The 15,637-nt window shown below is 38.8% G+C and overlaps 1 protein-coding gene across 1 annotated transcript; it reads right to left on the reverse strand.

The window, feature by feature from the left end:
* Positions 1–225: 225 nt before the first annotated feature.
* Positions 226–15,538, reverse strand: LOC144643195 (protein SERAC1-like). The gene is made up of 18 exons (XM_078502378.1): positions 15,401–15,538; positions 14,489–14,522; positions 13,916–14,055; positions 11,894–11,995; positions 8,435–8,563; positions 7,293–7,414; positions 6,603–6,746; positions 6,399–6,512; positions 5,923–6,085; positions 5,202–5,239; positions 4,616–4,731; positions 3,938–4,055; positions 3,443–3,543; positions 2,870–2,967; positions 2,523–2,574; positions 2,306–2,436; positions 1,334–1,477; positions 226–815 (listed from the first exon to the last, which is right to left on the reverse strand). Exons 1-18 carry the CDS (start codon positions 15,411–15,413, stop codon positions 691–693), a joined length of 1,884 nt encoding a protein of 627 aa, XP_078358504.1. The 5' UTR covers positions 15,414–15,538; the 3' UTR covers positions 226–690.
* Between the last annotated feature and the right edge of the window lie 99 nt (positions 15,539–15,637).

A 15,637-nucleotide genomic window follows, 5' to 3' on the forward strand; every position in this document is an offset into this window, starting at 1 on the left:
AATAATGAAAAGGCCACCTGATTAAATCTCTTAGACGCCGAAAAAGAGCACAAATCATTTCGCTTTTTCCCTTTTTCAAAGAGTTAGGATAAAAGTTGTTTGCTTGTTTTCTGAACTATCAGGGTAAATGTCAAAATGACAAAATGAGACCTTAAGCGATTTTATTCCCTAATGCATGGAAACAATGTTTTATTATTTTTTATTTATTCAGCAAGTCATAATTACATGTTAACAAGCTACTGAAATAGAATGAAAAGGGAAAGCATGGAAGTGATGGTTATCTATAAGAAGAAAAAACTTTTAAAGAATAAGAAGATCATGTTTTAAAACATACTTTGTAAAACTATTATTTTCTTTTTTTTAGCTATAAAAAATGAATTGTGAGCTTGTAATCTACATGCTTCAACCTCCCTTCAGTCTAAAATTAAATAACATGCCTCCTATAAGATATAATATTCCTTTACATTGCAAATATGACTTCAAATTATGTACAAAACCTCCTTCAACTCAACTCAACTTTAGGACATTGAGAGAAAAAAGGTTTTATTTACCGTTGAAAGCGAAGATAGAAAATTTATAGGACAGCCTGTCACGGTAGCAATGGGTAATTTCAACGATGGTAATAACGGGAATGAACAATAAACCTTTTTACAAAAGTTTAAAGGAGAAGCGTCCAAAAAACAAAGAGCATTATTTTGATATCAGCCTCTGAATAAACTGGGCCGTCTTCAAATATCTTTCGTCAGTTTGACTGCTGGGCTTGCAAACATCAACGTGGTCCACATCGAGTGGTAAAAATTCCCCAACACCCAGATCTACACGAGAAAACAGCAATGAGTTATTAAAATCTAACTTCTTCTTACGATATCAGTACAACCCGTCCTGTGTTTAGTAACTGGAGGATAAGATGTCGCGACGTTTGCGAAAGGTAATGCTTTTAACCAAAAGATGATTCATCCTCTCATGGTTTGCATTTACGGATATTGCCCTCTTAATTTATTTATAATAAAGGTTTTCAACCAATCCGGGTCGCGTTAAAGACGTTCTTTAATGAACGTAAACCTATAGCAAAGTAAGCAATGAACCAATAATTGCGGCGGAAAATAGGGTTATTGAAACAAAACCTGAAACAAAACCATGGAACTGATAGCAGGCACAGAAAGAGCCACGGCAGTCTTGAAAGTATTGCGTGGTTTTGCGTCTATACCTGATTGGCTACGAAAACATTGTCTTCACTCTGATTGGTTAGAGGACGTTGCACGTGCTTTTCCGAACCAATCGTAGAGCTCGGCAAACAAATGAGCTATCACGGCACTGTTAAGTGTTCACTAACCTGCGGAATCATTCGTCACAAGAACTGTTTGAAGCATCCACGACAGCTTCATTGGTACAGTCTCTCCAAAGCTCAGTAACTCTACTGGGTGGCGCTGAACCAAGGCTAGGAAATTCTCGTGAAGAGTGGCCAGGAACGGCGATTCTAAGGTGAAAAAGGTAGCGTTACACGATAACTGAATTAACGGTATATACTTTCTCCAGCAGGGGTGGCCCTGTTCAACTTTGGTCTAGACAAAATCTGCCTCGCATACTTCAGCACTATTAGAGGAAATCCGCCAGGAGAGTAGTTATTGGACAAAATTATATACCAAAACTATTTACACATGATTGCAAGCTTGTGTTACTGCCAGTATCTCACGAAAGAAATCTTTCTAACAACACCAACTCGAAACAAATTTCGAAGTCACTGAATTCCCATGAAACGCTAAAAGATGTGAGCTTTGCCCATAGCTATGAACTTTGAATATCATTCAGACTCTGAAGATGTGTACCAGAATTATTTCCACCTTATTGCAAACTTTGTTACTGCTCAAATATCACAAAGAAATCTTCTAACAACACCAACACCTTCGAAGTTCCTGAACCACTGAATCGCAAGACGAATACAAATGGCTACCGTGAGATTTGCCTTACTGTGAATGAAATTCATTTCTCAGACTCTGATATAAATTATTGTTGTGTATCACGGATTACTTACATCTTACCAAGGGGGAAAACGCAATAGGTTATACTGTACTTGAGTCCAAATAAGTGGATCCGTCTAAACCCTACGAGGGCAACGAGCACAGCTCCTAGCTCCGTGGTTAAATAGACTATGTCTCAGTCTATGTCTAAAGAAGACTGATGATGACTGGAAACAGGCTCCAAATGCTCGAACAGAAATCCTCAACTCAAATCTCCGAGCTGCTATTGAGGGGTGGATTTGTCTAGTAAATACTAGTAAGACAAAAACACACACACATACACTTACTCTGGCAAAGCTCTTTAACTTCAACAGACGGGAGAAGAAGGTGGCGAGCCTGGGACGAGTAGGATGCTAAAGCAGAGCCCAGGTGAGGCGTGCTGTAAAACACGATACCTTTCGTGTTGTCATACATGCACCTGAAATCGGATAACAACCACAGATATGTATTCACATTCGTTATCGATAATGAAAAAGTTGGAATCAAAACAATGTTATGGGTTACCGGAACTCGTCGTTTTTCTCTGCATCTAACAAAAGTTGCTTCACCAGCAAACCTAGGAGAAAGAAAGAAATAATAGCAACTCAGTCAAGGAAACTCGGCAAATATTCGTAGAAGCAGTAGAAGTTCTCGACAACGACTACCAATCGAAACCTGACGCGCCACTTAATTGACGTCACAAGGATATGTCATAAGGATACGCCATCAGCACGGGATATGATATAATGTTTAGCAACCTAGTTCTCTCCAGAAAAACTGCGTCCTCCACGGGCAGCTTTTTCTACGACTAGAATAGAACTTGACATCAACGAACTTTACTTGAAATATAGATTGGCTGCTATATGACTTACCTCCCATTGAATGTACGACCCAGATCACAGGTCGTTTACCAACTCCCGCCTTGCGCAGCTTGCGTCTTATCTCTTCGCTCCGATACATCAAGGACCGACTGAAAGAGAACAAATAATGAAAGCTATCAAACAGTAAATTACTTCAGTAAAATTGAAAACAATCTGGCTAGAATGCATGCTCTGGGTAGTTCTATTCCAGTATTTGTGTAATCACTTTGCCTATGGGCATCTCAGGGAAGAAAGAGGAAAACTAGGATTCCCTGTATAAAACTGTTCACCGAAGTGGAAGTGAATAGCGGTGGACATGTACCGAGCCGCAACATGGCGAGAAGTCACTGCTCTGGAATTTTTTTGTTTCATTCGTCCGCATACAATAAAAGCTTCCGCTTGTTTGACTTCCTGGATTTAATAAGCTTATCCGGCAGGCGAAAAACACTAGTATGCTACTAAAATTAATTGCGATGGCTGGAGCTCACTGAATTTAACACAGCATCCAGCCAATTGTACTCCAAAGAGAACAACTGTGTTACACGAAAACCGTGAAACTCAAAGAAGTTCAACTGTTAAACTTACCTCTCGGGTTCCTGAGGACACTGGGATACCCAATTTGTAAGTGACGTATCATACTCCACCATGAGGACCCGGATGCTAGGAATGTCACGAACCAACCAGGACTTGAAGCAAGAAGAAATAAAATTAAAAACCTTTTTACCCAAGATACGAATCGCAATTCTTTGTATTGATTTCTTGTTGGCTTTGACGCATGACAGTATGCCCTAGGTGATAAAAGCCTTAATTCTCATAACGTGCTCGCTTGACAAAGTATGGATACTGCAAGGGGAAATGAAATATTAAACACGTCTGGCCTAACAATTAAGCTCGTTACCTCTCATGAATTACCAACCCACTTATAATCCAATCACTCTTAGGCTAAGTTAATGCCGAAATACAATCTCCGCAATCTTTTGAAAATAGGTTTATTGACATTTTTTTACAACAACGACCAGCTGCAATTTTGGTTCTTTCAGGAACACACACCGCTTCCCGCGTAAATGAGTCAGCCAGTACCTTAGGCCAGCAGTCCGTGCCAGATTTCTTAACATCTTTCTCCTCTTGTTGTCTCCAAGTCATGAACGGACCACCACGAAGGCCATGAACAAATACCACATCAGCATCGATACTGGAGCTAAAGAGAGGAAAAGAAAGCCTGATGAAAGCTGCAATTATATCCGAACGGTCGCTCAAGCAAGCAATCAATTTATCTGTATTTTACGTGGTCAAAATAACACTTAGTTCTTTGTTCTACTAGCACTATTCTGCTCCTTGAAATGTTTGCAACTAAGAACGCTTTTGAATAATGAAAAATTGCCTCCTTAGCGGTGAATTGGACGGTACGATTTTGTCTACGGTTATCGCATGCGACACGTTTACGCCATGACTACAACACGAATCGCGTCGTGAAAGTCAACCAACCACATCCTTATGACAGACGCGCGCGATTGTAAATGGTTCTAAGTCATGTCATCGGGCGGCCTGTCGTAAGCTTGTCGCATGCGAGAAAGTCTTACCGTCGTGTAAATCGGCCCTTAGAAAATCATTGTTTTAGAACATGGCCCCTTCCACACCAATGCTTTTGATGTGTTTTCGCCTACTTTCCACACTGCATTATACGATCGAAAACGCAGCGCATTAGTGTGGGCGGGGCCTATATGTTGTAAGTAATTACATCGTGGGCATTTTACTTACGAGTACCGCCCCTGTGGATGAAGCAAGTAAACGCCATTCTCATAACTCTCGTCCTTGCAGAAGTCTCTGTCGAGATTAGCCAGTGTTCTTACAGCATGACTAAACAGGGCCAAGTCCTAAAGCAAAATGGCGACAGAATTAAACGTTGACGCATTACGGTGTGTTTGTCAAAAGGGTTAAGACCCATCTATATGTATGACTTTCTACTCAAACCGACGAACTTTATAGCTAGTAGCCTGCGAACATAGACGGACTCAGGCTGTTGCGTGAAAAACAGGCGGAAATCCGTCTGTGTTTGCAGGCTAACGAACTAAAAGAATTTCAGATATTGTCCAATTCGAAATAGTGTGAGCTGTGAATATTTGACGTCGGTTTGACGTCATCGGTACATGTCATGTCACGTCACGTCTCTACCTGACAACAACCGGGTTCAGTCAATTTTTCAAATATGAATTCGATTATGCGAAATCCACAGCCGCTATACTTAGGTTTTGTGAATGGCTGATAACTGGTCGAATTTTAAGCTCGGTACAGAAGGCAAATGATACATTGTAGTTCTCTCAGCCTAGAGTAGTCAGTTACTTACATCGGAATACAGCCATGAACGTAGAAGGGGCAAGCAGCCTGTGGAAGGAAAGAAGTTGTCACTGGAATATCGACTTTTTAAGAAATGGGAAATGGTAGCTTTCTAGTAAACTTTAAGTTAAGTCCAAAAAAAAATTTTTTAACAACCTTAACCCTGATCTTAACGCTAGCAATAGCTGAAGTATTAAAATTACTAGGCTGGATGCCAAAAAAGTCACAGAGCTGTAAAAAGCCTGCCTTAGTAGTATTTTGCGCAAGTTAGCGAATAGTAAAAAATAAAGATGGTAATTTTAGCTCGGTAAAATAATGAAGATGAAGTGTTTAACATGACTAGTCATGTTGAACACTTCATCTTCATTATTTATTACCGAGCTTAAAATTTACCATCTTTTTATTTTCACAAACTTGATGAATTCGACATTGCTGATCCTAGCAGTATGCAGGACGCGTGTCCCTTATCAACCTAGTAAATGGCCCAGCTCACAACGAGTCTCTCGTAGCTCAGTTGGTTAGAGCGCCCAACCGGTATCTGGGAGGCCATGGGTTCGATTCCCGTCGGGGACTCAGAATTTTTCTTTGTCCCATGCTCGAGTCATGTTGAACACTTCATCTTCAAGTTAGCGAATGTTTACTATAAATTGCAGTACTAATGAAGAGCTCCTAGAAATGCTCGCAGAACTAAAAAAAATATTTAGTGCCCGGGTCCCGGGATTAAGTAATACCTTGTTCAACCATGCCTTCATGAGCACTTTCCTCTAACGCCAAGTTGCCAAGTAAGAGGCCAATCTCTCGTTTGATCCGGAGACTGTGAAAGCGATGTTTTATTTCACGAAATATCACATCCAGGACTCCATTCTCCACCATCAGAGATCGATGACTAGGAACCTGACAGGAGAAAAAACTGTATACGTACAACAGGCATTTCACGTAGTGTATACTTGTAGGAAGTGTATCGCAGAAATATGACAACGCCCAGACGGGAAATAACAGACGCTGTCTGTCGAACTTTGCTGTTGGGTAGATAAGAGAGGGGAGAAGTGAGAGAAAGGCTGACATTCCCTTTAGTTTTTATATCGTCTACTTTGGAGAAAGTTTCTGGCGAGAAAAAAAGCGTTTACAGCGATTTAGGCTCAAAACGGTGAAAATTACGTTAACCTGGTTTTCCTAAATCCAGACATATATATGTATACGTTCATACCATGGAGTGCCTTGTTAAAGCTTTAAGATAGTACAATTCCACTTGTTCTGCTGGCATTGAGCTGAGTGTTTGAGCGAACGACAGACTGTCACCACTGAAGCTCCAAAACAGAGGCTATGGATAGGAAAACAGAAATCAGTATAGGACAAATTGGTCAGCTCCACCAGCTTTAAAATGCACTGAAAAATAATCATGGTATTTTACCCTGCGATGCTGACTTGCTGATTTCCCGGTAAAGATTGCATTTCTTGTGAACCATGCTGTACAAGGGTCCAGACCAGTAAGAGGTAACTTTAACAGCAAGGCTTTCAGATCACTTTCAATCGATCCTGGTGATGGTATGTCAACCTGTACAGCAAGAAATTAAAAATTGATTATTCCCTCTTTAATATACCGATAAAGCACATTGTTCAAGGTAAGCTACGATTTGATTTCTGAGCAGTGATCAAAAAATGAACATGTGGTTTGATGTAATGGTGGTCACATCGGCTGAAACCCTAATAACATTTTGTTCTATAAGTGAAGCCAGGGGTTATGTACTAACAGTGCGCTTTGGAGTAGGATTAGTCTTCGTTCAAGCCTAGCAGCCCATCAGGCTGGAGCGAATCCTGGTTTACATAGCACGAAGCAACTAGGAGTATTGCTACTCCCCCCTGGATGGGATGCTAGTCCATCACATGGTAATCCCCCAGCATTAAATTTGCCGGTACCTATTTATACACCTGGGTGGAGAGAGGCACTGTGAGAGTAAAGTGTCTTGCCCAGGAACACAACAGTGCCCTGGCCTCAGCTTTAACCTGGACCGTTCGATCTGGAGTGCAGCGCACTTACCATAAGCCCACCTCGCCTCCTATGTGCATTGGAGTGATTTGGTGCTATTCTCAGTGGCCTTACCTCGGATTCTAACCTGTGCACACCGAGCAGTCTGGTATCTAGTCCTGGTAACCTGGCCAAGCCAATCAGTATTCTGTTATCACAAGATGCCACAAGTTCATTCAGCTTCTCGGTTTCTGCCTCTAGTTACAAATGGACAGACAAAGAGACAATCAGTTCAGTTACAATCAAATTTAATTTTAGCGGAGCTCCCAGCGGCCCAAAGGGCCATAGAGCAGAGCCCCATACCCATAGGAAATTAACAGACCTATGCTTTTGGTCATCATGGCTAGCGGCATGGCTCGCGCGCGTGCGACGACGAAGTTGCCCCAACATGGCGGCCATACTCCAGAAATAAGTTTATGGTTAACGTCAGCTTACATCTTTGATATTGGACATCCATGTCATGGTCAATTGACAGCTGTCAAAACAAGGTATCTGCTGACCAGTATCACATGACCATATCGCAGGCTCACATATAGAGCTCATCAAGGTCAAATGTTTTTTGAAGTTAACCGCTGACCAAGTTATGGATTCCATTGGATCGCGACGAAGGGCTATATTTCCCTCTTATGGGTCAGTAAATTCGGATTTACGAAAAGGGCAAAGTAAATAATCGGGGAGCTTCGCTTTTAGGCTTGGCTAGATCTATTTAATAGATTCAGGTCAAACAAAGTCAAATAATGCAAAAAAATATTATAAGCCTAACATGATTACTTAGGAATGTGAGCATTTATAGTAGTAATTAGTGGGTAGGGAATTACCGGGTATTAATAAAAAAGGTGTATTTATTTAGTAAAGGAAAAATGGATAACTGTTGATTTAAAAAAAAAAGAAAAAAAGGAACACCAAATAAATTTGCAGTGTGCATACCAGCAAATTTAATGCTGAGGTTACTGAAGCCAGGATAAGCTCCAGCCTGATGGACCCCTAGGTTGAGCGCAGACTTTACCCACCCTTACTACCTCCGTGGTAAGGAAATGGGTTACAATTCCATTGTTTAGTAGCCTTATTTTTTGCAGGATTAGAAAGTGGTGAATGGTTTTGGTTCCTCTCTCCTAAATGTTTACTTCACTTTTTGCATTGTCCCTAATATATGTATATGGTGTCCATATATTAATTGGGTTTGATTTTTATTATATGTTATTATAATTATTATTTACCATCATGAATCTTCAGGGATGCAAGCATTTTGGTACCAAGTATTCTAACATCATCATTATCTAACTCTTGAAGAAAACTAAGGAATTTCTGAGGTACTGACAAGCGAAGAGCCAAAGGAGAAGACAGGGCTGTAAGAAAACAATATAATAATGAATGGTTAATTCAGTTAAATTAATAAATAATCGACCAGTGAAACATTTTAAACAGAAATTGTAAAAAAATATTTAGAATTTAATTGTTTCAAGACGACAGGAAATAAACTTGTTCATTTGTTATTCTTCACTTTGTGAATATTTGTGACTGAAATTATCTATGACATTTCAATGAATAAAAATAATGATATATCTATTACAATAGTAAGAATAACAAAACTATATCAGGGCTCGAAATAACAGCTGGTTAACGGACAAGGTCCAGACTGATTGGGTAGTTGACTGGTCAACCTTTCGTCTTGCCAGTCATGTTAACCGGTCACATTTGATCATATTAAAAGGGTAATAAATATATTGAATTTGCCATGTTGTTCAATTGTTATCAGTATGTAGCGAGTCGCTGTGTATTGCAGAGCTTTTAACTGAAATCCTAGATGAAAGCTAGAACCAATTGTTTTACAAGTCGCACATTGAACAAGCAGCTATTTCAAAGAGAAATAGTGTTTCGTTTCCTGATTGCGGACGGGTAAGAATAGTGTAACACTTAAGGAGAGGTGGGTTTGGGGTTTACTTTAATTTGGAGAAGGTCCTAGTGTATGTTAAATTTGCCGAATTTATGCACGAGTGCAAAATGAAAAGAAGAACTTCATATTCAGTAGTAACTTAAATTCTCATTTTACACCTACTGTCGATTTTATGTAAAGGAGACATAAACTACGTCCTGCTGCAGTTTGGCTTTCAAGAGTTCAAGTAACACATAAATATTTCTCTTTATAGAAATAGCATATGTCTTTATCTCCAAATTAAGCTAAGTGAAGGGAGCTTGCCTTTATCGTTTTTACTCATCCAGTGGAAATTAAAATGATTTTTTTAATTCTGCAGAACACTTTTTGCTTAAAAATGGCACCCGATAGCATAACTTTGGATGTTACATGAATGGAAAAATAACTTACAGAAAATATTTAAATATATTCCTATCAATGTGGGGAAACATGAAACCACAAGAGTAAAATGCAAGATCAGAGTAATGCAATTAATTTAAATGGTTTATTTTTTGAAACAAACAATCCTAAAATAAATCAGTTCCATAAATAAAGTGTTTTGTGACTATTGATCTCTGATAAAATGCAAAACAACACTTTAATCGAAGATGAAATTATTACCTTTTGACAAAAAGCTTGAGGTATATACTTCTCTGAGTTGATCACATGCTCAAATCAAATAAATGCCAAATTCATACAAACCAAAACCCTGGTGGACAAGAACAGAGATAAGCACACTGTTTCGAAGCCATTTCTTCAAAATGAAATGCCTGTTGTCACTTTACAAAGACACGTAAACAACCAATGCAAATTAATGTAAAAAGCTACCATACACAGATTTTTAACAAGGATTTTTAATTAAGCAAAATTCAAGTTTAAAGAAAGTTATATGTTGTATATAGACTAGTCGTACCAGGATTGTATTTTGCTCGATCCGCGCTGCACGCTCTCCCGGCAAATATAAAATTATCTCCACAGAATAAGACACAGCCAAGTTGCTTCTGTTGTCAGTGTAACAGCCTTGCATTGGTAACACTGATAATAACGATTTGCATTTTTGGCGATACTGTGGAGTTTCGATCAGACCGCGATGGCTTTGAATAATCCAAATAATGTTTATATCATTAACTTAATCTCAGAAATCTGCACCAGCAGTTGCAACGGTAGTTAATATTGAGCGTTACATCAACTAAGGAGACGAATTTAGTTCGACACGGCAGTTGCACACCTTGCTATACGATACTGTCCATACAAAATTTAAACTTTGAGCAGAACTTATCAACTTTCCGTGCAGACTCGAATGTTTTTGCGACGCCGACGTGACACTGATCACGCAATTCCGGGTACATCCACGCGAGAACCCACGCAATTTTGCGTGTATTCGCGCTGTTTGTGACGTCGAAGATGCCGTGAAATTTTCCTGTACAAATAGAATAGGGCAATCTCCCACATTTATACATTCCTCTGTTACATGTAGTGAAATTAACTTTGTAAGTCACCTGCAAATATGCACTTCTCTTTGTAGCGCACTTAAGCTCTACCGTGCGAGCAAACAAGAGATACGCCAAGTCATCCCGTTTTTCTTTGCGCTTGTAAACACTGGTTGGTGGAAATTTACTTCCGTTTCAGAATAACATTAAACGCTACGAGAGCTTTCTCTAGTTTTCTTACAATACATCGCTTTAGTCAAACTTAAAACCATTGCAGTCGTTAGATATTTCTGTTTGCAACGAATCTAAATTTTTTTGGTCATGCTGAGGAATATATTTCCGATATTTGAAGAACATGACTGTTTTTACGAAATTAATTGCCATCGGTCATACGTATTTACTTTGTGGTTACGACCGTTCTTGTGATTGGATAGCAGCCCCCCGTGCAAGCAAACACGACAAGTCATCCCTTTTTTGTTTGCGCTTGCAAACACTGATTGGTGAAAATTTACTTCCGTTTCAGAAAATCGCTAGAATGTTTACTTAACAATTAAACGCTACGAGAGCTTTCTCTAGTTTTCTTACAATACATCGCTTTAATCAAACTTAAAACCATTGCAGTCGTCAGATATTTCTGTTTGCAACGATTCTCAATATTTTTTATCATGCTGAGAATATTCTTTCCGATATTTGAAGAACATGTTTTTACGAAATTAATTGCCTTCAGTCAAACGTATTTACTTTGTGGTTACGACCGTTCTTCTGATTGGATAGTAGCCCTCACTGTGTAAATAGTTCACATCGAAGCCAAAATAATACCGTATCGTTTCTGAGGAAACGAAACAAAAAATGCCCAGTTACAAAGCTTTTTCTCAATTAATAGAATTTTTTATCCCTTGTGATGGAAAGTAACATGGATTACTGGCGGAGTTTAAGGATCAAGGTCTCACACTGATACAAACACCAGAAATCATTATATATCAGGAGGTGCTGGACAAATTTAATGTGTATGATAATGACATTTAACATGTCACAGGTAAGTTCTATAAGCTCTAAGCAATGACCTTTTTTGGAAATATATGGCACCAGTTTTGGTTCATGGGCCCCTGTCTTATAAATGTGACCGGCCAGAAACAATACATGACCGAGCTGGAATGAATTTGGTGGGTCATCGTGTCTGGAGACGCTTTGGAAGTTATTTCAAACCAACCTCGTTCCCAGGGTCTCTCTCTCCCTGTCCCCCAGAGCAGAGAGACCCTGGGAACGAGGTTGATTTCGAACCCTCTAGATTTAACAACCAAAGGTACCCCGGCCCGGTACCACTATTGACATACCTTTGGAAAACTGGACAACCAAACTGTTTGGCACATGTGACCACAATGCCTTTTGCCACTCGTCTGTGTGAGTGTACTTCCAAGCCTCATCTAACCAAGGCACTAGGCAGTAAAAAAATCCCTCAGATTAAATGACTATATGAAAAACTATTTATAAATTTGTGTCCTCTAAGGCTGGGCATAATTTGAATATGCCAAATCCATGACAGACTTGAACTTACAGTACAGACCAAAAGTACAATGGGTTATTCCAGAAAAAATACACACACCCCCAACGGATGGCAAAAAATTTTGACCCCCCCTCCCGCCCGGATTTCCCAGATCGCTAGACCCCCCCTCCCGCCCGGATTTCCAAGCTCAAGGACCCCCCTCCCGCCCCGATTTCCATTTTTTTAAAGGCCCTAACTGGACACAACAGGCAATAGAAAAGACGTAACATTTCTTCCAAAAAGATCCCTGTTTATTATAATTTTCAAAACTGGGCTAATATTGCGAATTTTGCGGGTCAAATATCAACATTTCAAATCAGATTATTTAAACGTTCGCACGTGTGTTTGAGTGATCTCCGGGAGACTCTCCTCGAAAAGGCCACTTGCTTTTTCCGTCATACAACAAATGTACAAGATAAGAAATATGTAAGTCTTAAAACGTATGTAAATGTAAGAAAAAACACAGTGAAAAAAGTCCTTAATGCGCTAAAAAAAGAAAAACTATAATTTCAGTTGTCGCTGACAAGGCGGCCTAAATTGGCGCGTGTTTACAAGATTGAGTTCCCGCTGTTAGGACTATTAGTGTGACATTTACTTGAGCTTATCAATAAAGCCTTTCGAACTACAATAATTTTAAATTTCGTTACCTATATAGTCCGTAGGTCAACTGGAACTCTTGCCTTTCTTTCAAAGAATTCAAGTTTTCATGCCGGCGTGATGTCCACCGTCTGGCTTTCATAAACGTTTACATATCGATCGCAAGGCATGGATTAATAAAGTGGAAGAAGCCAAATAATACACAAATTGTGTATACACATGTTAGCCAGCAAAACGAGTTCTCGGGTTGGCTAAAATAAACAGAAAAGTACAACCTACAGCCGGACCAATCGTCTTTTCTTCGCATTTTTCGAGGATGTTGCAAAGCAATTTTTAGGTTCAGACCCCCCCCTCCCGCCCGGATTTCCCAAGCCATTAACCCCCCCTCCTGCGAGAATTTCCAGTTTGCCATCCGTCGGGGAGGTGTGTATTTTTTCTGGAATAACCCAATGTAAGTGACATTTAATTTTATAAGTGTTATTTGTTGCATTTTACCAACATACATTTTTGCTCTGGGTTAACCCTTTACCCCCTAAAGCGAATGGTCTTTTTTCTTAAAAACCTGATATATTATGATACATCATTTGAAAGTTCTTGATCAGAAAATTTCATAAAACACTTGAACAAATAAGAAGGAAGTTACATTTTGAAAGAAGTTGGTTGAAACATTAAAAAGAAAAAGATTAAAAAAATTGTTTCTCTCTGTATATAGTAGGTATATACCCCTAAACTATAGCTTCCATTGTGCAGCTCTCATTTTACTGGTAAATTTAAGTAATGTTGTATGTCACTTAAGTGTCAGGCAAAAAAGTTGCAAAAGTTATAGGGGTGGTCAATCATGTTACAAACAGGGGGAGGTACAATTTTATACTTTCAACATGCAGATCTCTTGAAGACAACCCAACCTATATGTTCACCGCATTTCATCCGCTCAAAAAGAAAACATTTAAAATAAAACTGCTTCTGTTTGTGCTATGGCAAGTATAGCCTGAGGTAGGCATCCAAAGAGGAAGAAGGAGGGAAAAGAGAAGCGCATTTGAACACCTGTCATGCGATCATCGTGGTTAAAAGAGTTTGAAAGGGCCATGTTTAATAAAATAATGTTCCCTTAATTCAGCATGAATTTTTTAATGCTCACATTAAACTTTGGAATTAAGCTACTGAAAGAGCCTTAGGTTTGCAATGTTATTACAATGGAATCCTGGTAATCACATACCTTTTACACATTCTGCTAAATCATGGCTACAATCTGCATTACCGTCAAAAGTAAAGTCAAAGCCACCATTGATATTGCTGTCATCTTTGACAAGCAGACTTTCAATATTATGGGCAATTTCCCATGTCATAAAGCCAGCACTAAAGACATAAAACAGAAAGAACTAGTTATTTACCTTTATTTCAAAGACTGTGAAAGTATGGCTACTGTATCAGTAAAATATCTTACTATCTAATTCTTTATAAGTGTCAGTAATTCTTACAAAAGCTACAATCTGTGATGTACGTGTAGTTGGGACACTTGGACCTAAATTGAGTTATAGTTGGTCAATCATAGGTGTCCTCTCTTCCCTATTAATGTTGCCTTAAATTATTTTTATCACTTAGCAAAATTAATATTGATCCCATTTTGACTCATGAAAAGGAGCTTCACAACAGAAGTTTAATTTGTTTACTTCTTGCACTTCAAAAGGAAACAACTGCTACTATATACATAGGAAAAAAATAATGCAAAACATTTGTTAGTTTACAAGTACAACGACAGTTGCTTAAAAAGGTAATTTTGTACTCTCACCCTGCAAGAATGGATGCACAAAGCTGCAGAGGGCCTGAAAAAAAAAAAAACCGGTTCGAAGTACATTTTTATTACAGGGTAAAATTCTACTATTAAATTAAATAACTCATTGTTGACACTGCACGCTTAATATTTAGACATCCACCTAAAAAAAAAATAGAAAAAAAATAACACCATTTATAAAAACAATGCATTCATAAGTCACACATTTAAAAACTTCTGTATGGCTGTACTGTGTGGCAACTCTGATCTTGCCATACACTCCAAGCCATACATGCTCAAACATCTGACATTTTTCAGACTCCATATCCTTCATAATTATTTGCTCTTCATTTCTTTTACTTCATTTTTCATATTTAATGGAGCATGCAGTCGCTATCAATTTATTGTATTTCGCACCTTAGACTAAAAATATTTTCCATAATGAACGGCTGACGTAAGAACGCCGATGTTATAAAGAAACTCTTACTACAGGTGGAAGTCATTCATTCATGATCAGTGGAAAATAACCTTCCATGAATTATTGAAAACGCTTCTTATACAGCTCATATCATGCAAGCATTACAGTGTGAACCAGAAAACCATGAACACTTTGCTCTATCTTGCATATGTAAATTTCTGCAGAAATTCATGGAGTGATAGCTCACACTGCAAGAAATTTAAACAAATGGACAGAGATCGAGCCATTTATTTTCGTGAATAATGTCTATTTCTAACTTCCCCTAATTAGTATGGTGTTATCCCCATCTCTTTTCTTTATCTTATCTTTTTCAAAGTATAATGAAAGTGTTCACGGTTTTCGTGTTTTCGCTGCAAATTGTTCAAAGAGGGTTCTCATTGACTCAAAGCGACAGTGCACAGAATACCATGAACACAGATCAGAGATCATTAATTTTAGAGACGAGTTACTACCTCTCCATGACATACTGTCAAATCATCGTTGTTTCACTTCCTTTTGACAAGTAGAAGCACTGCAACGCAAGCTAGAACGCGAAATAAACATCCAAACCACAGTTAGCAGAACTCGCCATTCAAGCATCACGTCTTTTTTTCAAAAACAAACAGGCGTTCCGTCTGCGCGATCGCTTTGCCCCAGATCACCTGCAACAGTTTCAACGTGACGCTATTTTTAGTCACGCTATTCGGTCA

Source organism: Oculina patagonica, chromosome 2, assembly GCF_052425735.1.
Source record: "Oculina patagonica isolate OP01 chromosome 2, crgOcupat, whole genome shotgun sequence".
NCBI classification, from domain to species: domain Eukaryota; kingdom Metazoa; phylum Cnidaria; class Anthozoa; order Scleractinia; family Oculinidae; genus Oculina; species Oculina patagonica.

Coding starts and splice junctions, on each gene's coding strand:
- LOC144643195 (XM_078502378.1), bottom strand. Junction 7,415..8,434: donor ATCCCTGAAGATTCATGATG/GTAAATAATAAT, acceptor ATTTGTAACTAG/AGGCAGAAACCGAGAAGCTG. Junction 2,437..2,522: donor GAGAAAAACGACGAGTTCCG/GTAACCCATAAC, acceptor ATCCGATTTCAG/GTGCATGTATGACAACACGA.